A 26778-nucleotide genomic window follows, 5' to 3' on the forward strand; every position below is an offset into this window, starting at 1 on the left:
TTTTACACATGGAACAAACTAGAAAATTGTATTAAAAATTGTACAACTTTTGCATGTTTTTTATACGCTGTAATATTTATTTAACAATATATGAACATATGGACAATCCAAAATCTAAATGACCATATAAAATCCAGCATTAACTATAGTTTGAGACGTGGCACTACATGACACATATACATTATATATTAAAGTTAAGAACTGTCAATCCCCAGTAAAGACCCAATCCTTCATATTTTTATGCTTTAAATGCCATTACAATTTAACATACTCATTTTTAGATACTGTATATACTCACAGATACTACAAAAGTTAATAAATTACTCAACCTAAAGTAGCAACGTTAAGTTTTTCATGAAGGATTGGGTCTTTACTCTAACAAAATGGGATGGCAGTGATCATGGCAGTGCCTCTTCAGAACATAATGAGATCCTGCTCTTGTTGCCAACATTACCTTGGCATTATTGCATTGTTACTATATTAGCTTTATTAATGTCAAATGTATCAATCTGTTGTACTTTTATACAAACATATAAACAGAATTATTTCCTAATAAAACAACAGAAACTTTGTGTGCTGAGCTGCTTGAAGCATCTTGACATGCCGTCATAAAAATAGCAACGATTACAAATACACCTACAAAACATCTATCTGAACAGGAAGTCTTACAGTTAAGGCAATCTCATAAAAATTTGGCCAAAACAAAAAATACATCGGCAGTTTATAAAGAAGTTACATTTTCAATACAAATATAGACACCACATAACAAACCAGACAGAACCACAGGTAATAAAAGCCAACTAGTAGAATCTGAACACCTCCACTATTGATTAGAAATGCTCTCTGGAGTGTTGGATTGTTTCCAATTTATATTTTTAAAAAAAACCTCTTCGGCGATAAATTTACACACACACATAATTGAATAATTTCAGGGTTTGCCCTGAGCCGAGTAAAAAGATGCAGACATACGTGACTGAACAGAAAATTTGTGGACAGAAACTCCGTTGAGAAATTGGTTGCAGTGAATCTCTTGCTGGCATGTTTAAAAGTTATATTCAGCGCTTAATAAAAAATAGCTGCCTTTATAAAATAATTTACAATGATGCTGCAAGATCACTACTGCGTATGTTATAAAAATGTTTTCTTTCAAACGAGACAGTGCAAAAGAAATCAGCTGCATTATCGTTTTTGAAAAGAAACAGTCGTAACGAAACGGCACCATCACTCACCCGGGGAGTCGACGCTCTGGGTGAAGTCTGAGATCTAATAAACTGAAGATAGACAGAAGATGCTATGACACTGTCCAAGATCAAGGATGTCAGCTTTTGTTTCTTAGCGAAGCGTAACGCTGCCAGGCCAGAAAAAGAAAAACAGATCAGTGTCACATTATAACGTGAAAGGTTATTGTTATAATAAGATGTTTTTCATGTTTTAAAAAGATAGTTACCTGTTATTACAACTTACAAACGTATCACGTTATAACAGGAAACTTTTGTTATTATAACAACATACTATTTATCTTGTTACAGCCTGAAACATTTTATGTTATAACATGATAACTTATGTAAGGCATAATGTACAGTTAGCAGGTCATTACAGCAGAGGTGCAGGACCGACATGAAGCAAAGGAAGGGGGCTCACATTATATTATATTATTTATTACATGGCTACTTACTTAAAAAAAAAAAATCAATAGTTTGACACCAAATATTAATGTAAACATGATCAGCCTTTGATCAGAACTGTGTCCATAGCAACAGTCTGTTGTTCATAGCAACAGTCTGCTATACAGAAATAACAGACGCCTTGACTGACAAATCAGAATTGAGTATTCAAAAGATCTGCGTAATAAATTGTTCTAATGTGACATTATTAAAAAAATGATCATGTAACAATAAGTTATCACTTAATAACATGTTTTATATTATAACAATAAATTATCATGCTCTAACATGAAACTTTGCATGTTATAATAAGATAAATAGTATATTGTTATAACAAGGAGTTTCTTCTTACAATATAGTCTGTAAGTGGTAATGATGTGAAATTATCTTATAACAATTCACTTTTCATGTGATACTGATCAGTTTTCCTGTTGCTGCCAACTTTCACGGATCACTAAGGAGGGGAATCGAGAACTGGTTCCAGTTGACACCAAATACTTTATCAGTTCCATTCCTTCAGGCCGGCATGTTTTTCTGATAGTTGCATGTAATAAAACGGTTGCCATGTCGCTGAAAACCTGTGTAGGCCTATTTTTCCCTACACAGAAAACTGATCAGGAATCAATGAAGAACTGGACTGAGAAGCAGAATCCATAACGGCATCGGTATCACTAAAATCTCATCAATTCCCATCCGTACTTAATCACACATGGAAAGTGGCAGTGGACGGCAGAGGTTTGAGTGCAGCAATGACAAAAAAGCAACTTACTGAAGGCTATGATGCATTTTAAACACTATGTTTATAATCCACTTCTATGAGGCAATACATTTATGGTGCTATGATGAGTTGTTCTTCAACTTGCAGGCTACAAATGCTACAGAATAAAAATGTAATTCTTCAATAACAACTTGTCACCACAACAATTATACACTGATTGTGCTGACAAAAAAGAGCTGGAAGACTCATATGTGAATCTTCATGTTGAAAACACATTAGAAATAGTCATAAACAGCATTTTCTCGTGCAGTGTTTTTTTTTTTAAATGGCTGCCAAACAATCAACATTTAAGAGGCACCTGTCAACTGTCTTTCTGATCGTGCATCAGCCACAAGCTCAGCTGATCGAGCTTGGCGCAGAGGAGCGAATCCACATCCTGCACGCTGAGGGACGGTTCGTCTTTCGGGAAGCCCCCTCGTCTGGGTCTGGAAGACGAAGTGCCTGCCTTTCCGACACCAACAAGTGGCTTCTTTGGTTTTCTGGCCTCACCGACCTCCAGGAACTCCAAAAATCGTTTCAGACGCTTCTGGCCAAACCAGGACTCGGAACCATTCCGGCGGTTGAGAGGCACCTCGAATATGGTCTCCAGCCGGCTGAAACATGGGTAAGAAATACCAATCAGTGAATAAGTTCAGCAAGTGCAAGGAAGATACAATTATGTTGGATGATGGACTTGCTGGATAGAACATGAAATGGGAAAGAACATTGCCGTTACAAGGAAATGTGCTCGGTGTGTCACGTCAAACAGTCTGGACCAAGTGATCTGAGCATTATTAATATTAGCTGATGCAGCGGTTTTCAGTAGCAACATTATCTTTCCTCTGGTGCCACCCTCTGGCCAAACTTTCTTGCCTCACTAGCAGCAACAATCTAAGGATGGTAAAGCTGTAGCTGAGATACGCCAATCCAATATTCAGCATCGGCACCAGTCAGATACGTCCAAATCACTGGATTTTTGGCCAGTATTGTATACAACATATACAACAACTGCTTAACAAAACTTTGAGCGACCATCTGATAAGTTTCACAGATTACATTCATTTTAATTTTGCATGTTTAAATGGTCCTGAGCAATCAGAAATGCTGCTGTGTGAAAATGTTTAAATCAGTATTACATCACTGTGTAGTATCATGTTGTGGGTGGCATTTTTCTTCCGTTATGGGAGTAAAATATTTGTCTCAGTTTCAGGTTTTTAGATGACAGGTTAAGCAAAGTGCATCCATACAAATGCATTAATGAAATTATTGGTTTAAAAATACTTCAGGTCGCTGCATCAATATCAATAGACATAAAAAGATGTTATGAAGGCATCTGTAATACTTATTCTAAGCAAGAATTTGGATATGTGGTGTAACACTGGAAAAGTGACAAAATGAAGTACCCTCAAAGTAAAAGGAAGGGAAGGAACTGATCTGATCATGGCTTAAAATAATAAAATAAAATAATAATAATAATAATAATAATAATAATAATAATAATAATAATAGTAAAAAAAAAAAAACTGGCGAAAGAGCATCCATACATTGTGAAGGGTTGGCTTGGTCAAAGTCTGACTACCCATTGAACAAGTATTCTATTATTTCCTGTTAGTATAAGCAGGGTTCCTGCACCTTTTCCAGAGTCAAATTCAAGCACTTTTCAAGAATTTTCAAGGTGCATTTTCAAGCTTTTCCAGCACCTTACAGCTGTGATATATGACATATTTACGCACATATATTTTTAGTGATCATTTCACAGGTGTTGCTGCTCTATAAACAACCAAAATTATATTATGTCATATTTTTAATGTATTAAATGTCTGACTCATAATTTTAAAAGAAACCAATGGCTCCAGCTGGTTACAGGTTTAACTCCATATGTCCAGAAATACAGCACCTACACAAAGTTGTTTTCACTGTTCCAATGTCTAAAGATGGTGAATGTTGTGCGACTGACTTGTTAACGTTTATGAAGCTGGTTGTGTGTTTGTCTTTGTGTTTCTGTACATCATATAATAAATTAACAGTCAGTGTTGTAACATTGATCTTACCTTTCAGGGGGTTTGCTGAAATTCTTATTGGTGTAAATTTCTTCCAAACTAAACTCCTTCTTTTTCACCCTGTTGTGTAACACATGGAAAAAAAACATGGTTACAATTACTCTGAATATTGATTAGTGTTCAATAAATTACAGACATGTATTGATCGTGACGTGAATTCACTTTCAACGGTTCGCCAGAGTGACCCAGTAGAATTTGTCCTACTTTCAAGTGTTGCACATGTTTGATTTTGCTTCAAATAATCAAACATGATCTTGAAATATTTATAATCAGCACAGAAGTTCTTTAACTTACAGGCTGCAGGTATACAGACCTTATAGACCTTTGCATTTTGACCCAGTGTTTAATAATCAGCCAGAGAGGCGACACAAGGTAGAAAACTACTGCTTATAATTTTCCTTTGAACTTACCATGTGTCACTACTCACCATTGAGGTGAATAAAATTACTTTATATGATTGGTATTTCTTTTAATGCTACGGCAACAAAGGAATTACGATGCCATGGTTACTTTTTAAAATTATCACCTATGACGGGTACCGCCCTGGCAAACTCCGCCTGGCTATCTGAACTTGCTCAACTTGCTTGTGGGGAAGGATGTCAAGAACAAAGAGACAATGAATCAGAAATACACAAGACCCTTTGTAAGAGATAATTGCATAAATAAATAAATGCAGCACACTCAGATTTTAGAACAACTAAGTTAAGTGTATCCTGAAAGACCTTTCAGCTTCAACAAGAAAACAAAGAAAATAAAGTCCACAAAGCACTGAGTTGGTCAGCACTTTGAAAAAAGTGCAGCAAAACACCAAGGAAGTAACACCACTGACACATGACCAACTGATGATTCACACTTAGGTCACATGATGACCGTGATCTGCAGTTGAAAATAGTAAAGAAGCATGTATATGGACCCTTGAGTGGAGACTGTCACATACAGCACCCCCAAGGTCCACAGTGAACTTCCATGCACATATACAGTATGTACAGTAGGGTATTTACCTAATGGGTTTGGGCAGCCCCATGGGTGTCAGGTTGGTCTGAGGTTTGGGTAAAGTTTTCCGAATTCTGATAGACGAAACCTTCCCTCGCTCCTCATGCTTTTGCACCATCTGTGAGGATGAAAAAGATTAGTGATTTTAATCACTCTGAAGGCATTAAAATATATTAGACAGAAGTACAGTTATACAGTCATACAAAAAGAAAAGTAAATATTGCCAACAAGCTCTGTGGTTGCAAACGGAAGAATGAAAACATTGGCAACTAGCTCCATGGTTACTGACACATCAGCCGCAGCGACTATAGAACAAGTGTCATGTTTACAATAAGAGCTTGACAAATCTCAGTGATGCAGTGAAATTTTGATTTGAGGAGCCATAATTAAAGATTTGCTGGCATTTCAAACATTACCGCTATGATTCTTTTCCTTTTGTAATCTAACAACAATAACTATTAAATCTGTCCAACTGATAAAAAATGAAAACACCACTCAGTATAATGAAATACAATTCAAACTACAGCCACCAAATGTATTCTAGTATGATAAACAGTCCAAACACAAAAGGGAATTCAATATAAAATGATGCACAACACGTCATTATACTTGAAATGATGTATACCTTAATTTCAGAATCAGACAAAGCCTTTTCCTCTCTCAGCACTACATCTTCAAACTCCTGACTGGATGAGCTCGTGTCCTCGCCATCATCCTCCTCTTCACTCTGTTGTCTTCTCTCGATCTCACAATCCAAGGGAATCCCACTGCAAAGACGACAAGCTAATATTAGCGCAGCGATAACACGTTTGAACAGCCCTGGCATGATCATAAATAGCATGATCATCGTAGGACTGGCTGATATGGACAAAATTAAATATCACAATACTTTTGACTAAGTACCTTATTGTTGATATTTATCACATGGCTTTGTTAAATCCTCAATTTTAATTACAGCATTCTGAGGTCTGTTTTTTCTTAATAGCAGACTGTTGCTATGCCTAAAAGACCATTGTGAAGGACAGTTCTGATAAAATCATTGTTAAATTGCTACAATATTTAAAAATCAATATTTTGTGTTAAATTATTACTATTGTTTGGTACATGACTATGTAATAAGTGGGATGATGTACAGTGAGCAGGTCGTTATTGTGAAATAAATCCTGACAAGATGAATCACAGAGGAGTCTTGAATCATCCTTTCGGGATTTATTTCACAGTAACGACCTGCTCACTGTACATTATCCCTTATTTAAAGGTACTGCAACAATACTGTAGAGATGACTCTTGGTGTTTTCATAAAATATTAACACCATGATATCTTTGATAAATAATTATCAGTAATGTGGGTAAAGGCAAATAAAAAACAACTACAACAGTCTGGCAATTTCAGAAAATGACATGACTTTACCGCAAAGGTGGGCATACGCTGTACAATTTTAGAGATGTTGGTTTATTTCAGTTCACGCCGTGCGAGTTAATCGTATGTGCTGTAAAGCCAAAGCTCACGATTTATATGCTCACACAGCACGGTCCTATCATTGAGCCACAGCCTGAGTGCACACAACATACCCCTGCAATCCGTTCTGCCACTGAGAAATGTCAATAAAGATTTGTTTGAAAGCTCAGAGGCAGGTTGATGTTTGTTTGCCAGTAGTAAAGCTAAAGCTGATTTACAGCTGTTACAAGACGGAGACGTGCTGTCTTGATCGTCTGTCATCCTGTGGACCGAAACGTCGAAGGAGAAAAAAATAAAATAAAATAAAAAAAGAGGTCGTGGTGAGGACGTCGAGCTCAACGGGGAACAGCGGGACTTTATACGACTGAAAACCAATAGCAGCCTAACAATGGACCGTATTTGACTCGCAGATGATGAGAAAGACGTGGACAGTATGGCTTGAACATTATGCAGAGAGAATTGGAGGCAAGCCTGCCACGCTGTCCATATTTTCCATCCACACGATACGTCACCATGGCAACTACAGATGCTCTATGTGAGAGTGAGGAAAAAGGACACTAAGAAATTTACTTGTAGCGCTTCTTCCAAATGTGAGAGCCTGATGACAGCTGAATAAAATCAGAGATTTTTACAAACACCACTGGGGAGCAGTCAATTGATCTTCGTTTCCCCCTGTACACTATACAGCAGACAAAGCCGAAATTTGGTCCCATTCTAAAATAAGTCCTACAGTGCATGTAGGATGTGGAAAAGACAAGACTCACGTCATATCACGATATAACAATATCCAAAATCTAAAACTAAACCTACCCTCTTGATATATTGCCCAGGTCAAATACATCTTATTACAGACTTTAAAATAAAGCATGTTACCTGCAACTGGAGTCCAAGGAGGCACTAGAAGAGTCCGCTCTTTGGAGGAATCCTGAATGGCGCCAGGTAGAGGGGCTCGAAGGGTATATCGAAGAAGAGGAGGTGGGAGAGGAAACATGGCTGGAAGTGCTGGGGCTGGCAGCAGCTCCTCTGCCGTCAACTTTCTTAGAGAGGAAAGCTAGGGGGCTTGAAAGGAAACAGGAGGCAAGAGCTGTGAGGGAAGTGCTAGGGGACAGGTTTTGGGTGGAGCTGTCGTACGGGAAAGATCTCCTGGATGGGTACACCTCCTTTCGAAGGCAGAGGGGGGCAATCTCTCTCTCCACCTCTATACTGCAGACTGTGTGTCGACGAGCGCGACGGTGGGATTTGTGGGCATGAGGGACAAAAGGAGAGGGGAAAGATTGATGCTGGTGTGACGTGTGAATCCTGCTGTGATGCGTTGAATTCAGAGAAGAAGTCCAGGGTGTGTCAAGGGGATGAAGGGAAGGGATCTCTGGGCAAGAGTAGCTGCGTAATAGGCGCCTTGACGATGACCTTGTACCTGTCGTAGCCAGGTCTGCGTCATCCATAGTGACAGAGTTTGTCGCCTCTTCACCTTTGCGTGCCCTACTATGCAAAACCCTGCATTTCCTCCTTTGGTTATCTGTTCTTCTTGGCTTCACGTTAACCCATCTTACACTAGACCTTCGCTTAGAGACACTGTTCCTGCTGTGGTCACTGGCTTCAGCATCACTGGGAAATACATCATCTGCCACAGAAGCTGTGCCCCTTTCTTTCCCATCCATTAAATGCTTGTTGTCTTTATTTAATAGTACATAACAGTCAAATTGGGGTTGGGAGGGTGAAGGACAAGGTTGGTTATTACTTTCAAAAGGTGTCATTTCAAAATATACAGGGTCCATTGAAATTTTACCTTGGCCTTCTAGAGACTTATTTTCTTTGGTTAAAAAATGAGGGTTATCGATACACTGCGTTGTCTCTTGACTCCTGCATGACGCAGATGATTTAACAGCACCTCTAAAACCCTTCTTGGATCTCTTGGACGGCTGGTTCAGCTCTGTGTTCCTGCTCTCTTCTTTTTGAACAAGCTGAGAGGTATTAAAATCTGAGAGCGTGACTTCTAATGGCTCCATTGGTAGTGCTGGGGAGGTAGAAACCACAGTGCTGTCTGATTCTGTAGTTGAAATCGCCTGGTTTGGCGATTTCCGTTTGAGTGGTTTTTTATTTATATTCCTGCACTTTCTTGCACTCTGGAGATGCCTTATATCAGGACGGACCAGGACCTCTGATAACGGTTGCTCCTCAGCTGGTGTTGCAGAAGTGATAGCAATGGTAGTTTCCAGATCCATACTGTTATCAGTGTCAGGTTTACCGAGATCTGCTCTCGTCTTCAGTCTTCTGGATGAACCACCTGGCTTCAGTTTGCCGCTGCCGCCCTTTTGCTTGTTCTCTGACAGACCACAGCTTTCATCCAGCGAGCAAACCAACATTGCATCAGATGAGCTTTCAGTCTGTAGGTTTAAAGTGGTTTCATTTATCATAGCAAACATTTCTTGTCCACCTTTTTCCTTCTTATTTGCTCTTGTTGAAACAGCCTGTCTTTTTCTAGCAGGCTTCAGCATTTCTTCCCCATCTACAAAAGTATTTATGGACACAGCTTCCTTTCTTGGTGTTCTTAGCCCTCTCAATACTCCACTATCTGAAGCTACATTCATTAACTCCTGTTTTTTTGCATCCTTTGTACTTGTATCCGCTGTCAATCTTTTCCTCTTCACAAAGTCTTGGGAGTGACAGTCCAGTTTCAGTTCCCTCTTTGTTCTCCCAGGACCTGCAGCTGAATAAGTCTGAGGTTTTAGCTGACACTCCAGCTGCTGAACATCCAAAGTGGGTTTCCGTGTCCTTCCATTAGCACCGTCATTTAAGTTTTTCCGGAGGCTTGGCCGAACCAAGCGGCAGCTTTCTGTTTTCCTGCCATCAGTGTCAGGTTGAGCATAACAGACTGAGGAAGAAAGTGATAGCATTTTGTCAATATCACTTGAGTCAGCTTTGCTCGATTCGACTGAATTCAAGCGAGAAACCTGCTCATCGATGAGCTGTGGGTCAGACTCTTCCTTTTTTCTGTCAGATGTTAAAGTCTTAGCGGTAACCTTCTTTCTAGTTCCTGTATATTTCCTTGGCAGTGGTTTCAGCCGGGCAGCCAGTTTGCCTTTCTGCTCCTCATTAGCACTGGATATTTTTAACTTGGATTCATGTGAGGCACTTACATTGACAGAGGACTGTAACAGCATAGAGGGCCTCAAAACAGACCCAAAAGATTCTGAAACTTCCTCAGAAACAATGCGGGGTAAGGGACTGTGTTGTAAAGGCACAGAATCAGGTATGTTTTTGTCCTTCTGAGTTATTGCACTTTCATCTGCTTGCTCAGAGCTGTGTGTCGACAACTCCTCATCAAATGTTAATTTTTTAGAATATTTAACAGCAACAGTTTTTGCATTTTGTGGACCTTCTGTTTCACTGAGTCCCTGCTGATTATCTTTAACATCCTGATTCCCATTCTCACTATGTGCTTCTGGATGAAACATATCGCTTGGCTCTGAGTGTTCGACATCAGCAGCCTGTAGCTCACAGTCATCGAGTCTGGACGGTGGAGGACTACTTGCCGTGAAGAGTTTGACAGGAGTCATGACTATCTCTGTGAAACTGGCCATCTTTGACTTGAATGACTGAAACAAGGGGCCGATCACCCATCCCTTCGGGGCAGGTGCACTTTCGGCGGTGTGTCCAACAGCCAATGTCTCCATGTCAGATTTAGTTGTTTCAAGATTCTGTGTGGTCTTGTCAGAAAACTGCTCTGCGACATTTTCTGCAGGAGCCACATTTGTTTTTTTCAGTGGGCTTTTCTGGTCCTTTTGCCTATAACAAAAATAAAAAAGGGAAATCAGACTTTCAAACACAAATCACAAAGCAGAAATTATGTCAACTAAAAACACCAATTTCCTGTGAAAGCATGAATCCATCGGGTCAATACAAGATCTTGTATCTGGCATCCTCCCACTCACTAGTTCCCTGTTCATGAAAAAAGTATTAACTGCAAACATCTATGCCCCGTTTCCACTGGCTTGAAGCACGAGGTCGTATGGAAAACTACTGGAATCTGCCTGCATCACAGACTCGGACCACGGCTGCAAACAGACATGACTGCTTAAATTTAAATACAACTCCTTATTCACAGTTTTTTTAAACCTTCTAGGAAAAAGATACAATTAAAAATTTCAACTTTTTGCCTATTTTCTCTCCAGTTTCTTTATCTGCTAAACAAAAAGTGAAATCATGATTAGGGCACTCTAAAAGGTCTCAAAAACCCAGGGAAAACCCTGCAGGTCCATAAAAATGTCTACATTAATGCTTCCATGTCATAAATGCTAATTCATCTATTTTTATTCATAAGAATATTGAGATTGAAAATCTCTTTTACAAGAGAGACCTGGCCAAGGTAGCAGCCAATCACAACAAATTAAAATGCAACAAAGACAACAAATTAAACAAAAATCCACACTACAACAGCCATTCAAGCATAGTGGCCTTTAAAGAAAAACAAGCACACGTTTCTATGTCTGAGCCATGTGATTAGTATGAATACACAAGCTGGGAGGAATCAGCTTTAATACTTACTTATTTTGGTGCTCTGCTGCAAAACTAAAATCAAATCCATCCTGCAAAAAAAAAAAAAAAAAACAAACATTTTACAGTTGTTTTAAGGAATTAAACAGTGATCCAACAAACCTGCTGATCCAACAAACTAAGCAACCAACGAAAAAACATTAAAATGCTGCTCTTTGTGAAAACGCATTTTACTTGATTACCTATTCAGTCATACTTGTTGGTTCTGAAAGACTTCTACAGTTTTGCACAACAAAGGAAAGAAGACAATGAAGACGCATTTCATCCTGTAAAATCTACTGTCTATGCATTAGTGGGTCACGTTAAGATACTCGATTGCTTGTCTGTGTCAAATGCAGCAGACCGTGAAGGAGGATTAAATCACTCAATTAACCCTCACACCCCGCTTACTGTACAGGTCTCCAGTGTTGGCATACAGAGCCCTACAGCAGAGCTGCTGCACAAACAGATTACACACTAAAAGCTTTATGACATTACAAATACCATCAAGGGCATGCAGACAGACTGTAAGTAAGATAGAGATTGAGTGTGAGAACATATAGAGCAAGGAAAGATAAAACGGACCTTGTTTTGTTTCTCATGCCCACGCGTGCTTTCAGCTCTTGACTGCTTGGACTGTGACACTTGTACCTACAAATCAGAGAGATTGAAAAGGTGCTGCGTGAATAGCTGCTCATTTAATTACCGATAAGTATCTGAACAAGATTTCTTTATTTAAGTTAAACTCCTACCATGTTCCCACTCTCCCTTTGTCTCTTTGAGGGGGACGGATTCTGCCTGGACGGTTTCGGAGCTGCTGCCCTGTCTGTATTGCTCTGCTTTTTAGGAGTTTGTCCTCTGATCCCTTGAATGCGACCACTCCTTCTGTGTCTAGATATTCCATCATTCGCACAACTGTGAAGGTTTCAAAAATCAGAGAATTAAGCCATTATGCAGTATGTGTTGCATCAGTACCTGTGTTAGTGATGTCCTGACCAAGCTTTTAAATCTTTTTCATTTTTTCCTGAGATACTTGAGCCAAAGGGTTCTGATTCAAAACTACAAATTGAATAAACTTTAATTATCAACATGAAAGGGATTTAAGTTTAATTGGAAGAAGGTTACTCCTGAAATTGATATGAAGCAATCAGCTTGAGAGATGATGCATCACTCTGTTGGAGTTTTTTGGAAATCCAAAAACACAGCCCCAATAGATACCAACTGCAGAGAGAATACAAGCCTGTGAGTGTTATTTTTATCTGTCATCAAGTTACAAATGGAATTAACATTAATGCCACCTGCTGCTTGACCATGTTATTTCAAAATAAATGTTACAGGCTTTCTGCATTTCAGGTGACATAGACTGTGCTGCTCATGTCTTTTGTAATATATCAGGATATGTGGTGAGACCTCAGTGTTCTATATACATTTTAATTCTGGACAATGTTTTGCAGTATACCATATAAATTCCAATGGAGAAACTGCATTTTCCTAATATCAGTACTGATGCAAACAGTCAGTTATTAGATATTGGCAAGATTTTCACATTTCGTACTCCCAGTGCCTGCACGTCCTCAACCGTTCAGACAATTTAAAAGAAAAAGTGTCAAAAAGCAAGGAGGGGAAAATACACCTACAGCAAAACAAACCAAAAGGTGCCAGGACAACTATACCTCGGAGTGATGGAGGAAAGGGGGAGGAGAGGTGGTGGAGGTTCACTGTGGGAAGGTGCACTACAGAAACGATTTGGGGGAATAGCATCTTCATCCATTGAGCAAACTATCTGAGGGAGTGGGTCAGAGGGATAAGTCAACATCCCCTTGATCTCTCTCTCTCTCTCTCTGTCCTTGTTTGTCCTTCTCTGTAAATAACAACAACGGAAAAAGAACCAAACATGCGGGGTATCATATCAGTATGAAAACACTTCAAAATAGGTCTTAAATTAAGTTTCACTTACTTTTCTTGTTTCTGGGATGGCCTTTATTCTGAAAAGAAAAATAGTAACAGGATTTTTAATTGCTTGGTATATAAAATGTCAGAAGGTACTAAAAAAATGACATTTTCTGAAGCCCAGGGTGACTTCTTCAAATCTTGTTTTATCCCACCGACAGTCCAAAATACACAGACATAACATTTATGATTACATAAAACAAAGAAAAGCATCAAATCCTTCAACCGAGGAGCTCAAATTACAGAATTTTGGCATATTAGCTTGAAAAATTACAATAACAATTATTAAAATAGTGGCTAATTAATTCTCTGCCAATACACTAATTAATCATAACTGTTTGAGCTCTAAAAGCAACAACACTGAGAGCTGAGCTCTCACTGAGTTAGTGGGAAACAGTAGTCCAACAGTTTTTTCTGCTGCTATTTGTCCTGCTTGTTTGCAATACTCCTCTCCACATGCTGCTCTAAATGGTTATATGTCACACCTATTTTCAATGCATATGTGTGTATTGTGCTTATCAGAGGCTTCAACTAATGATTATTTTCAGTGCTGACAAATCTGTTGATTATTTTCTCAACGAATCAATCAGTTGTTTGATCCATAAAATGTCAGAAACTGCTTAAAAATGTTACCCACAACCCAAAGATATTCAGTTTACTGTCATAGAGGAGTAAAAAATACATAAATAAATAGATTTGAGAAGCTGAAATCACAGAATTTGGATTTTTTTTCTTAAAAATGACTCAAACTGATTATCAAAATAGTTGCAAAGTAATTTAACAGTAAATTAATAATTGATTAAACATTGCAGCTCTAGTTTGTATTGTATATGTCCTGCTTGTTTGCATATGACACTAGTGCTAGTGCAAATATCCTTTTGGCTAATTCTTGCATTTTTTTACCATATTTATCAATACGCACTATTCCTGTCTAAATACACTTAACTAAACTAAAAGCTGAGGATGTATTTATGAAATCATTCATTTGACGCTATATTTGATTAACACAGAGGCAGTCAACCTGGTTGACGTAAGTCTCTTTAATAGAGTTAGTTAAGCTAATAAAAGGTTTCCATATCTTGTAAAATGCTTCACACTTTTTTCTCAATGTAATTTTCTCTTGTGGAACCGGAACCAAATAAATTTAAGTACGGTGCAGATTATTGGCTCTTGGCAAATGTTGGTTTAAAATTGAAACGATGATTAAAATCGAGTGGATATCCCAACAATAATTATGCTAGGTCAGAGGAAAAATCGTAACAGTGACATTTTTGTTTTTGTTGTTTGAATTTGAGCTTTCAGTCTTTGCCAGTCATTGTTGTTGGCACATCACTATACGTTAACTAGTTCACTTGCGCTACAGTCCGTTACCGAAAGGTTGGTTAGCTACATCCAATAACCTTAATGAGGTGATAATCGGACAGTGGACATAAAACAGGTTTATAGCTCATTAAGCACGATCGCATTTCAGTTCATGTTTTTAATCAAACTGAAGCGGCGGTTCGATCAAAACTGAGCGACGTCTACTTGCTGGGATGGACGCTGTGTATTAAAACTTTTATAAATGTGCTAACGTATGTTAACGTTAGCCAGTATTACCCTATCTTGGACTGTGGTTGTCATATAAATAGTGTAAATTGCGCATTTTTGCCACGTCTGAGCTGAGCTCTATTGTAACAACACTGCATGGTTTGGCTAGCGCCGATATTCAGAGTATGTAACAGTTTCAGTACCAGGGAATAGCCATAGCCCAGAGCTGTCATGTCTCCTAACGTTCAAATGCTTTCTGTGTGATAACCGGGCATGGCGACATTTCGTAGTTCATTTATATACAGTTGTTACGGCTAAATAACGTTAAAGTAACTTACCAGAAACGTTTAGCTGGACAGCGGACTAGTATTCCGACCTCACCGTAAACAAGACATGCCGGACGGCGCCCTACGGTGACTCGTAGATGTATCCGTTTGTACAAATCCAACAACCAGACAGACGGATCGTCCAATCACAGCTCGAGTAAATTTTCCGCCCGGAAAGCGCTGTTGAAATCTGACCAATTAGGGAAGATTTTCAGGTGTCATAGCTGGGGGCAACCAATAAGAGACGGAAGATAAATGGCTCACAAAAATTATAGTTTTCTTTTATGTCCTCGACTGACCTCGTATCTTAAAATACCTATTTATTTTTTATTAAGCAATGAAATCGTCACATTGATACATGAAATGACACTTTTAGTTAGTTATATTTTTACATTAAAATGTATTAGAATTTTAAATATTTTAGTTACACATTATATTGCATATCTGATTTGATACAAGTCGCTACTTTTGAGCCAATTCTACCATGGTTGCAGTTCATTATTATTTTCATTGTAGATTAATCTGCCAAATATTTTCTTGATTTGTTGTTGGGTCTGCAAAACGTCCAAACCCAGATCACACGGTGATGTCATTGACAAACTGAAACCTCAACATTTTCTTTTCACCCGGACCTAAGAAGAAGAAAGGAAGCACATTCTAACATTTGACAACCTGGAACAATCAATTGTCTGGCATTTTTGCTTGATACGTTATTATTATAAAATAGCAGCCAATTAATTTCCTTTTTTATTGATTAATTGTTGCAATCTGAATTGTGCTGCCAAAATTCAACATCTTGACTAGTAAACATGTCCAAATTGTGTTGCAGATGTAGATCTTAGCTTGCTCTGACTTTGGCTGACATCTCCATCTTCTACTTCACTGAAAACATCAGTTTCTTCTTGGCAAAAGTACTACTCAATATTGTGTTTTTAAAATAAGATGCCCGAAGTGTCAAAGTAGGAAGTTTCGATTTTAATCATTGCACAATTGCAAAATAGTCTACTGTAAAAATTATTGTTACTGTAAGAAATCACTGCAAAAACAATTCTGATTTATAGATTATTGACATTATGTAAACTACACTTTCACAGAATGATTGATTACATTTCTTATTACATCCTGCAATATGACAGTTTTAAAATTAGGAAACTCTTTATCATGATAACTAATGCTCTATTAACTCCTAAAGAGCATCTCTGATATACATGGTTTCTTCTGTGCTCCACAAAGAAAAACACTATGCAAAAATGCATTTTATTTGCATTGAAGATGTATAAAAAGGAGAAGGAATATCTGTGGATCTCTGACTGCATCCATTTTTTTAGTATAAGTTGGATTGTTTTCAATGCTTAATTTTGAAGGAATACAAAAGTAATCCAAAACCATTTTTTAGTACTCCAATGGGTCGAGTTACTAATTACAAAAACTGTGGAACTTGTTTTCAGAAACTGATGACAATCCACAATAATCTGACCCAACCCTGCAGATGAATTATCAAGTGGAATGGCCACGTGAACGTCACTAAATGATCAGCATTAAAATGAACCCACAATGTGATCTGGCTCTCAATAAAACAAAAACAATGGCTGATGGCAACACCACACACGAGTTATTTATTTAAAAACAATGTACAGAAATCAAAGCCCCTATTAAAATGACTGATTTGACACCAAAACAATGGATGAAAAGACTGAAGGCAAAACATGAATGCTGACAGTGATCATGATGGTTGTGATTCATCTGATGCTGAACATAAATCATGTATAGAGCTCAAAGTCTAGTCTCTTGGAGCTGTAGAACTGAGATCCCTCCTGGTCCTTCCTCCTGCAGTAAACACCGTTGCTGAAATAGCCTTCATCCACCCAATCCTGCAAAACAGACAATAAGAAGATTAAAACCCACCTGGACAGATTGAGGTTAAAGGTAGAACCAGCCTGCAACCTAATAACCTAGTAAACATAATGGGATTTACTAAGTTTTCAGGAGAAAAAACAACAACAAATGGGTTAATAAATGCGCTTTTTAAAGGGATGGTTAGGATTATGTGAAGTGCTTTTGTATACTTCAATGTGTTACCTACTGTAGATGGTGGCTGACACACCCCCACTTTTAAGAGGCAGAGAGGAGGTTTAGGATAAAGTATATTTTAACCACCTAAAAAAAACATCCAACCAACTCAGTTTAACTGTTTTAGTTCAGATTCACCAAAGTCACAAAATAATGCAAACAAATAACAGATGGAGGCAGCGGTACACCAGCAACTCCCATGTTCTGTGTGGCAAAATTACTTGTTTTCCTGAAGGAGTTTTGGTTGCTTTTTTGTTGGACTTTTTCTCAAGCGGCTCTGAACCTGTCCACAGTGGGTTATTGCTTAGCTTCTGTGCTGGTACTCCTCTCTGCTTCTCCAAAGCCGGGGCGTGCCGACTACCCTCTACTGTAGTTAACACACCATCGATAAGTATCTCATACAACCACGCTTAATGTAATCCGAACTATCCCTTTAATGTGTCTCAGATATCAAGAGGGTTCAATATTTGCAGAGAGAGACGGAGGAGGGAGAGATGGACGAGCAGTGGACACGTGCTGCACATGGATGCTTCTGTATTAATAATCTAATGTCTTTTCATGTAGTTTCAGTGTTTCCTCTATATACACCTTACACGCTACGGTGTGCCACTGATAATATAAGACTTTTTTTAAGGTGATGGGGGGGTGCCAGAGTTTTGGCGCACATATCCATTCTCTCAAAGCAAAGCCGTACATTAGCAGACAAAATCGATAACTAATGATGAGCTTCTTGGAGGAGCCCACTGGCACACAAACTCATGAACTGCTCTTCAATTTTCAACCGCTGTAAAACAATACCTGCATCTGCTGACTGGTGAAGGGGCCATAAACTTCTGAATTATCCTCATTGTCCCATTTGTACTCCCACATCACTTCATCACACACTGAAAAAAAAGAATGCATTAAACAACAAAAAAAAAGATTTTTTGATAATGAAGGGAAAAGTATTCAAGTAAAGCTAAGCAACCTCTGTTGTCTTTATCCTCTGAATTGCCGCCATGCATGTCATCAAATTTATCTGCAAACATGTCAAGTTCATCGCCTTCTTCAGCATCATCATCATCGTCCCCGCCGGGCCTCTGATTCACAGCTGGTCGCTTGCTACTCATGCTCTTCATCATATAGACCAGTTTTTCATATGTTTGCTGGTAGATCTCAAACATCCCTGATCCAACCAATCTGTCAGCTAGTGCTGTCAGCCTGTCAAGCTTTTCTGTATCCCTTTTGGTTTCCTCTGTGGGTTCACTCTCTTCCCTCAGTTTCCCCTTCTTCCTTCCTCCAAGGCCTCCTAGCCGACGGAGTGCTGCGGCAACTGTCTCCCCAGGTAGCAACAGTTCAACCACTGCTTCTGTGAGCTGGTGCTGTGTGTAGGATGCCAGTGGGTCCTCTGCAGGCTCGGTCTCCTCCTCCTCCTCTTCGTCATTTTCTCTGTCGGCCTGCTGCTCCTCTCTTTGTTTCTCTTCCTCAGCCTCATCCTCGTCACCGGCTCTGCGGGTCCGTTTGGCTCCCAGACCTTTCTTTTTTTGTTTGAAAGGTTGTTCTCTTATTCTCACCTGCAAGAAGAAAGTCATATTATTGCACACTGCTTGAAAGTTATCAAACATGAAACAGAAGTCCCAAAAATGCAATTACCCAGTCAATGTTGTCAAGCCAGTTGTCTCTAATCTGCTGTTCCTTTTTGATGAAATAGTTTCCCTCAGAGTCAAAGTGTCCTTCCTGCATCTCCTCTTGCAGGTTGAAAGGTGTAATAGGAACTCCCTCATCACAGTCGATTGTTGCGCCCTCTTGGCCTGAAAACGGTTTCAAGTCACATAACTGCTGAAACACCATGTTTAGGCAAAACACTATCTTATTAGGCAGGTGTCATGACATGGTTATGACAATGAAATGTCTTATGCACACCCCTTCAAATACATACATTTTGATATAATATGACATATCAAAGTCAACAAGACCACCTCTCTGCCATATATCACATCATAGTTACAGATCAAATAATAAACAAGACTTACCCTCCACATCATCACTGGCCAGGATATCATATTTGCTGCTGTTTGTGTCATCCCCTTCATCCTCTTCATCACTATCAAGGGAATGTTTGCCCTTAAATCTGGAGCCTGGTCCGCTAATAACCTCACAACTCTAAAGAGTAAAGGCAAGAAAAGTAGAATATTACACATAACATTATTACCTTTAAGAGTAACACAGGCATCCCTTTTCACACTAGATTTCCATGTCCCAACAACACTGTGTCTTTGATTCAACTCTGTAGCAGTCCACCTGTCTGTGTGTTCTTACCTGTCACAGTATGACAGGTAAGAAGTGTACCTCTGCACTTGTAAGTCTTTAGTGAGAGATGCATTTTCCAAGAATCTGGCAATACATTACGTATCACAGTGTGGCTCAACATATTGCAGCACTGTAAGCAAGGGTACACATGGGTACATATGCACACTGTCTGAACTGTGTGTGTGTGTTTGGTGTGACGGTGTGCAAACGGCATGTCGGGACTTTAGGAGACTTGGATTATACCAGATGAGCAGTATGGAAGCATTTTATGTTTTTTTTTTTTTTTTTTTTCTAATCGTTTGTTAGGTTTGAAAACTGATCACCATTCACCATTGGGAGATTGTGTAACACTGTTTTCCTGTTAAAGTCCAGCAGTGGTTTGTGGACTAACAAAATATACCCGATCCTCGATCAACACAAGGGTGAGTAGATAATGGCTGAATTTTCATTTTGGGGTGAACTATCCCTTTAAAATATTATTCAAACGATTAATCAATTATCAAAATAGATGGCAATCAATTTAGTAATCAATTAATACTCAATTAACCGATTAATTGTTGCAGCTATACTATAGTGTATCTATATTTGGTGCAATAGGTATGCTGGTCCAAAGGCAATGTTATTGTCTAACATAAACTATTAAAACTTTCAGACTGATCATGATATTGAGGCTACATCATGTCCTTTGCTAATAAAATCCTCTCACTGTCGTATGATATGGTTGTTAGTAAAGACTGATGCGAACAGGACAGCGCTAACGTTACCTTTTTGTTTGGGAGGTCGTCATCCAGGTCAAACTCCCCGTTCCCGTCCTCAAACGTTACTTTCCTCTTCGGCATGATGGTGCTGCAGAAGGCAAGGCAACAAAGACTCTTTCACTCCTCAACGCAACTATAACACCAGTGAGCTGTAACATTAGTGAGTACCGTTACAACACTTTCAGACACGCTGTAGACTGTTATAACGTCTTACTATGCGCGGTTACCACAGGGCTCTGGTTAGCTTTGTAGCTAAAAATGTTAGCCAACAACAGCAGGCACGCAGCGCACGCAGCGCACGCAGAACGAGTAAAGCATTTATCACAGTTCAAACTCTTCCTACAGGTAACTTTTGTTAACTATTACAATAAACCCCGCATATCCAGTTGGTGCAAAAACATACAAACAAGGCTAATAAACTGAGATTTAGTAGAAAATGTGGTAAAACCTGAAGCGGCGTTCGTTTTGGCTTCTTCTTCGTTGGTTTCCTTCTTCTTCTTCTATGTATCGCAGTTGGTCGATAAAGGCACGGTGCCTTACCGCCACCTGCTGGTGAAGGTGTAGATCGGATTTTACGTGTAGAAAAAAAAAAAAAAACAACGTGCTATCTGTCCTGGAAAAAGGTTCGAGTACGCCAAATAGTAAATTTTTAAATTTTCAGCAAAGTTGTGGATTGTTAAGATTATTTTTCATGAATATATAGGCACATAAATAAACACAATCACTGAAATGTTATATTCTTTAAAATAAGATAAAAATTACATAAAATTATTAAATAGGAAATAATTTGCATTCAGTTTGGTGGGGTTGAGGTTTAAGGCAAGACACTAGAGGAGAATAGTGTAAAAATTTTAACCAACAGACACTGACAGCCCCCAGTTTACTGAAATTAAGACAATTGTTTTTGTATTGTTTGTATTTTTTTGTTTGTTTCTTTTTGTTTCTTTTTTCAAAAATCTTATGTTTGAATATGCAAATGATGCATTATCTAACTAAATACACACTAGGTTGCATATAAACAGAACAAACATAAATCTGGACATTACATAAAGCCAGACTCAAAATTTTTGTTTAATTTTGTTGATATATTTGAGTCAAAAGTTTTAAGAGGAATGGAAGGAACTCAAGTAGAGATTTCTGGGTTTGAGTAAGAGGGGGAAAAACTTTGCATATCTTTATATATGAATCTTATATACTTACATTCCCTTAGCATATATTGTAGTAAAATAAACACCTGAATGTGTATTTTAGATGTTTTCTTTCCACTGATGACAGAAGACATATCATGAAAAATAAACCAAAAGCACTGACCAGTGCATCAAAAAACAAAATTTCCCTGCCATATCTGGCCTGACGATGATTTACAACACTTGAGTCAGACTGTGGAGACATACAGAGGGGTCCCCACACTATATAAGACAGTGTAAATCTTCTCAACTAAGACTCTTTTAGATTTTGAATTCCTTGAGGTCCTTAAGGATAAAAAGGATAAGTGTGTGTCGAAAATAGATACAAAGAAACACAGAGGCACATTCTTAAGAGGTCATGTAATGTTTGTGTGTCTTTGCTAAGATTATTAAAATTATTTGTCCTTAGTTAATTTGAGAATGAAATTACTTTAAAAGCAGAGACACACCTGTCATCAACAAATAGTCATTATATCTTAAACAAAGCTGTACATCTCACTAAAGAATTAACCATCTATACCAAGGGGTGTTTGCTCCACACACCATCAGAGATTGAAATAAAACTCATCTGGACAAAAAAGTAACACAAAATGCAGAAGTGAGAGAGCTGAGGCAAATGCATAAGACCTCCACATCAACACCCAGCATCTCACTTCCAGGTAGCGGTTCTCGTCAGGGAGGTTTGTTCGGCCAATCCGACAGCTCAGGGTCGACTCAGGCGTAGAGGAGAGAGAATATAATGTGTCAGGATTTTGTTACCAGGAAGTGGGTCGAGTTATTTATATTTCAACACTTGTCCTCTCGTACCCGAGGGAGAAACTGTGGTAGTAACCTGAAACTATATATTCAAACATTGTCTGGGTCCGGATGCATCGAACTGATAGAGAACAACTGGCTTCACGTTGAGGAACGCTGAGGAGCCACCAGGAGAAAATATCTGTAAATGTGAATAATGTAAAGGCTGTGTGGGCTGGTAAAGTGACCCTGTGAGGGACTCAACACTGGCAGAGGTAAGTCTGACTCACTCTTTTCTATTCTGTCTAGAATAGAAAAGATCTATCTATCTATCTATCTATCTATCTATCTATCTATCTATCTATCTATCTATCTATCTATCTATCTATCTATCTATTCCTATATATCTATTCCTCCAAGCAGTAGTCTTCTAATGCGACTAATAATAGGACTAATTTTAAGGACCTACTGAAAAACTGAAAATTCTCATTATTCTTTTTTAGAAGTCCAGCTGCTTGATAATTGCAGTCAGTGTTTTGCTGGTGTGACACATTTCTGGAATATGTTTTTCAGAAAAATGTGGTGGAAGAATTATCACAATCTTTTACTCAAATGTAACCCAAATTCTCAAAAAGTTGTGACTAAGTTAAGCATGATTGACATTATTGTTTTCTTGTAAATATGAACTCATTCTGAACTTGATGCCCGCATCACATTTCAAATAAGTCGAGACAGGTGCAACAAAACACTGGGAACGTTGTAGAAAACAGCCCAAAAACACTGGTTTGGATCATTCCACAGGTTCATTTGGTAACGGGTGACAGTATCATGACTGGGTATTAAAGGGGCATCCTTGAAAGGCTCAGTCACTCACAGGCGAGGATGGGGTGAGATTTACCAATTCATGAAAAATTGCTTGGGAAAATAGTTCAACAATTTAAGAAGAACATTTCTTAAGGCATAGCTGCAGGGGATTTGGGGATTTCATCATCTACAAGCCATAATATTATTAAAAGATCCACAGAGAAATCTCTGCATGTAAGGGACAAGGCTGAAAACCAACATTGCCTGCGACCTTTGACCCCTGAGGCAGCACTGCATTAAACATGATTGTATAAAAGATATTTCTGCATGGGCAACACAGTGTGCTGCTGCATCTACAACTGCAAATTCAGAATGAGTGCATATTAAAAACAAAAACCAACGAAGTTAATCTATTTGAACATTAAACATCTTGTCTTTGTGCTGTATTCAGTTAAATATAGGTCAGAGAGGACTTTTTCAGAATTGGATTAGTGATTGCCATGTAGTTTTCAGTATTTTACATTCTAAATGTGGACGTATTTTTTCTTCTTAAGGTGTTGGCATGAAGCTCCATGAGAAGATTTTGACCCATTACCTATCATGCACCTCTCCAGTAGATAAAGAGGGATATCTCTACAAAAAGGTTTGGATAAAAATAAAACACAGACAATGAAATGAAATAACTGAACCTTAAGCACTGACAAGAAATGCAATAATCCTGTTTTCTTCCCTCACAGAAAGAGAGAAATGCCACCTACCAGCGGCGGTGGTTTGTCTTGAAGGCAAACCTGCTTTTCTACCAGGAGCGGCCCGCAGACCGACACCTGCTGGGGGTCATCGTGCTGGAGGGGTGTGCCGTCCGGCGCTCGGAGACCGACGGACAGTTTGGCTTTTCCCTGGTGTTTGAAGGACCCGGACTCAAAACCTACAGGTTTGCAGCAGGCGATCGTCAGACTCAGGAGAGCTGGGTGAAAGCTTTGCTCTCAGCCAGTCACTGTTACCTGTCCCTGCTGGTGAGAGACCTGGGGAGGCAGTATGAAGGTGTGTTCTGGCCCTGTTCTGTATATCTGTACTAATACCCAAGATTTTGTCTTTTTTTTTTGCATCTTCTAATAACTTTTGTCATTTACAGGCTATTCTTAACGAACATTGCCTATATTTTGTTTATTTTCCACTTACTTCCTCATAAACATTGTTCAAAAGAATTGTTTGGCAATTTGGGAAATTTGGAGGGTTTTATCCCTTTTCCATCAGCATGTGCTGTCCTGGTTTGACATGGTTTCAACCAAGACAAGAATTTGCATGAAGGGATGTAGAGAATCCCATGCTTGTGTTTGCCATAGGCCCAAAACAGACTGAATTCTGTCAGTAGTGCTGGTTTGTTGCATGTCTCCCTCTGTGTCCAGTCTTTGAGCTAAGCTAAGCTAAGCTAAGCTAAGCTAAGCTAACCATTCTGATTGCACCCATATGAGAGTGATCCTCTCCTGCACCTCTCCACCAGAAAATCAATAAGTGTATCTCCCAAAATTAATATTTTGTTTTCCATCTGCAGAAGCTAAACAGCAACAAGGCTCTGGTGAATCCTGCCGCAGCTTGTCTGTCAGTGCCCTGAAGTCCACAACCAACTTCTGCCCCGTTCAGGGGTCAACAGCAGTGGTCAGGGAGGGCAGAAGCTTCAGCGCCAGCACTGTTTTACAAGCACCCACTAAAGTGGTAGCTAAAAAGTCCCCTAAACTGTGGCACAGGAGAAACGCTCTTGTCACACCGCTTAATGGACCGGCACCTTCATATGGCGAATGGCCTTTGGTGGGTTTTGATCCACTGGAGGAGTTTAGCAAACTTCATGATTATTATGGCCAGGAAGTGAAGAAAGCAAGAGAGGAGTGGCTGAGGAGTCGACGAGCAGAAGAGGAGCGCAGTGATGGAGACCTTATTGACCTGGGGTGAAAACAAAAAAGGAAGTGAGACGGGGCAGTTCATGCATGTGAAAAGGGAACTAAACCTCAAGAGCTGTGACTTATACTGTAAGCTTATTTAAAGAACATACGAGTTTGAGGCACAGGCGCCTGAGAATGTGCTTAAAGTTCCTCCATTTCATATGAAGAGTTTAGATCATTTCTGAGTTCTATTTGTTTTTACAGAAAGTTGTACCTTTCTTTATTTTCCCGAGCCAAGCCTTAAAGTATCCATGAGATGCAACAGAGAACAAACAAGGAATCCAGACACAGTGGGTCAGAGGTGCAGATGCTGCTGCCTGCACATCTGCACCGTTTGCATGAGAAACACTGGGCCTCATGCAACAATATCCTCTTCAAATGTCTCTTATATTTTCTGTTCATTTGAATAAAAAAAAATAAATTCTGGGTTTTTTCAATCCAATGGTTAGTATTAAAGGAAAATTTAAAAAACTTTTTTTTTTTGCTTTATATTTCTTTTTGCATTTTTATTTAAAATGCTGAAACAGTATTATTTATTAAATTATTAAATTAGTTCTATATTTGACTTGTTTTGTTTTTAGGCTCAATAGACATCTTCAAATTACTTGTTTTGTCCGACCAACACTCCAAACCCACTGAACTATTGATCATATGTTGATATTAAATAGAAAAAATGAGCAAATTTGAGAAGCATGAAATATATGTGGAAGACTAAAATCAGATTTTTATTATTATATAACTATAGATATTTTAATTATTATTAAATATTATATTTAAATATTTTAAACATGCTTGTCCTTGCACCGGACAAACAATTAGTGACCTGTGACAAAAAAGAACAAATTGTGGATATAAACAAAATTAAGAGAACATTTGTTTGTAGATGTTTCTTGCATGAGGCCCAGTGTGCTGATGGGCCTTTTCCCACAGAATTTAGATTAATATTAATCAACAATGTCTCTTTTCTATTTACGTGTAAACTATGACAGTGTAACAGTTAGCCAGCATGCACAATAACAGGACCCTGAAACTGAAGCAGCTAAATGGAATTCAGCCATCATCAATCTGATCGATTTGCACCTGTGCTTTTCCTACTGTGGCATGTCAAAGTGAAAAACTTCCATGAAAAACGCCTGTTCCTTTTCGGTTCTCGAACGCTCCCTGCTAACTGGAACCTGCACACCTGCTGCTAATTGCATAAAATTATGTATAAAATTTCTCTGAGCAGTTTACTACACATATATGTATTGCAGTTTCATCCATGGCATAAAAAAAGTGTTTATGAAGCAGTATTATATAAGCAAAGAGTATTATATATTTTTCATTGCATGAAAAAATAAAATTGATCTGTAAAGTTAAATGTTTCATAATCTATCACCTGCATAACACTGTCCTATTGCAGGTCTGTGAGATAAGATGGTGATACTTAAAATATTGACTTTATTTTATATTCTAGTTAAGATCATCATATTTTTTAAAGAACCTTATGGGCATTAGACAACCCCTGGCATTTTCCATTTTGTGTAATAGCACAAGACTGGAAGCTGGGAGCCTGGAACCAAAGATTGAGTTGAAATTTGGGAGCCTGAGCCTGAAGCTTGGGCTGGAAACTGGGAGCCCGGGGACAAGGATGAGATTGGAAGCTGGGAACCTGGGAACCCGTGGCTGAGAAATGAGTTGGAAGGTGGGAACCTGGGGCCAAGGATGGGGTTAGAAACCAGGAGCC

At 38.8% G+C, this 26778-nt stretch overlaps 3 protein-coding genes across 6 annotated transcripts; 1 reads left to right on the forward strand and 2 right to left on the reverse strand.

Annotated features, from left to right (window-relative positions):
• Positions 1–47: 47 nt before the first annotated feature.
• prr14 (proline rich 14) lies at positions 48–15404 on the reverse strand. Of its 3 annotated transcripts, none has more exons than XM_084743865.1 (11): positions 15285–15404; positions 13424–13451; positions 13140–13327; positions 12219–12381; positions 12052–12117; positions 11479–11519; positions 7807–10719; positions 6100–6241; positions 5483–5592; positions 4473–4541; positions 48–3035 (listed from the first exon to the last, which is right to left on the reverse strand). In XM_084743865.1, exons 3-11 carry the CDS (start codon positions 13280–13282, stop codon positions 2744–2746), a joined length of 3939 nt encoding a protein of 1312 aa, XP_084599991.1. In that variant the 5' UTR covers positions 13283–13327; positions 13424–13451; positions 15285–15404; the 3' UTR covers positions 48–2743. The 3 variants fall into 3 exon arrangements, with proteins under 3 accessions (XP_084599991.1, XP_084599992.1, XP_084599993.1); XM_084743866.1 differs by having other exon boundaries at positions 13140–13249; positions 15285–15387; XM_084743867.1 differs by lacking the exon at positions 13140–13327 and having other exon boundaries at positions 15285–15388.
• Positions 15405–16862: 1458 nt separating this feature from the next.
• On the reverse strand, positions 16863–20887 carry cd2bp2 (CD2 (cytoplasmic tail) binding protein 2). The gene is made up of 7 exons (XM_084744311.1): positions 20838–20887; positions 20396–20477; positions 19355–19484; positions 18975–19132; positions 18310–18895; positions 18141–18226; positions 16863–17143 (listed from the first exon to the last, which is right to left on the reverse strand). Exons 2-7 carry the CDS (start codon positions 20468–20470, stop codon positions 17033–17035), a joined length of 1146 nt encoding a protein of 381 aa, XP_084600437.1. The 5' UTR covers positions 20471–20477; positions 20838–20887; the 3' UTR covers positions 16863–17032.
• Positions 20413–25509, forward strand: pheta2 (PH domain containing endocytic trafficking adaptor 2). Of its 2 annotated transcripts, none has more exons than XM_084744313.1 (4): positions 20413–20549; positions 23670–23758; positions 23853–24156; positions 24668–25509. In XM_084744313.1, the coding sequence occupies exons 2-4, from the start codon at positions 23678–23680 to the stop codon at positions 25060–25062; spliced, it is 780 nt and encodes a 259-aa protein (XP_084600439.1). In that variant the 5' UTR covers positions 20413–20549; positions 23670–23677; the 3' UTR covers positions 25063–25509. The 2 variants fall into 2 exon arrangements, with proteins under 2 accessions (XP_084600439.1, XP_084600438.1); XM_084744312.1 differs by lacking the exon at positions 20413–20549 and adding an exon at positions 22117–22586.
• The last annotated feature ends 1269 nt before the right edge of the window (positions 25510–26778 follow it).

The sequence above is a fragment of the Lutjanus erythropterus genome, chromosome 19 (genome assembly GCF_056507025.1).
Source record: "Lutjanus erythropterus isolate fLutEry1 chromosome 19, fLutEry1.hap2, whole genome shotgun sequence".
In the NCBI taxonomy this organism is placed as follows: Eukaryota; Metazoa; Chordata; class Actinopteri; order Lutjaniformes; family Lutjanidae; genus Lutjanus; species Lutjanus erythropterus.

Bases quoted from the DNA above. Each gene is read 5' to 3' on its own strand.
- prr14 (XM_084743865.1), bottom strand. From the start codon at position 13,282: ATGTTGACTTATCCCTCTGACCCACTCCCTCAGATAGTTTGCTCAATG. The intron at 5,593-6,099 runs GTATACATCATT...TCATCCTCACAG, and splicing joins TGTCTGATTCTGAAATTAAG to ATGGTGCAAAAGCATGAGGA. The intron at 4,542-5,482 runs GTAAATACCCTA...GTTACACAACAG, and splicing joins GGGCTGCCCAAACCCATTAG to GGTGAAAAAGAAGGAGTTTA.
- pheta2 (XM_084744313.1), top strand. From the start codon at position 23,678: ATGAAGCTCCATGAGAAGATTTTGACCCATTACCTATCATGCACCTCT. The intron at 23,759-23,852 runs GTTTGGATAAAA...CTTCCCTCACAG, and splicing joins AGGGATATCTCTACAAAAAG to AAAGAGAGAAATGCCACCTA. The intron at 24,157-24,667 runs GTGTGTTCTGGC...TTCCATCTGCAG, and splicing joins CCTGGGGAGGCAGTATGAAG to AAGCTAAACAGCAACAAGGC.
- cd2bp2 (XM_084744311.1), bottom strand. From the start codon at position 20,470: ATGCCGAAGAGGAAAGTAACGTTTGAGGACGGGAACGGGGAGTTTGAC. The intron at 19,133-19,354 runs GTAAGTCTTGTT...AACCGTTTTCAG, and splicing joins GGCCAGTGATGATGTGGAGG to GCCAAGAGGGCGCAACAATC. The intron at 18,896-18,974 runs GTAATTGCATTT...TTCTTCTTGCAG, and splicing joins GGCTTGACAACATTGACTGG to GTGAGAATAAGAGAACAACC.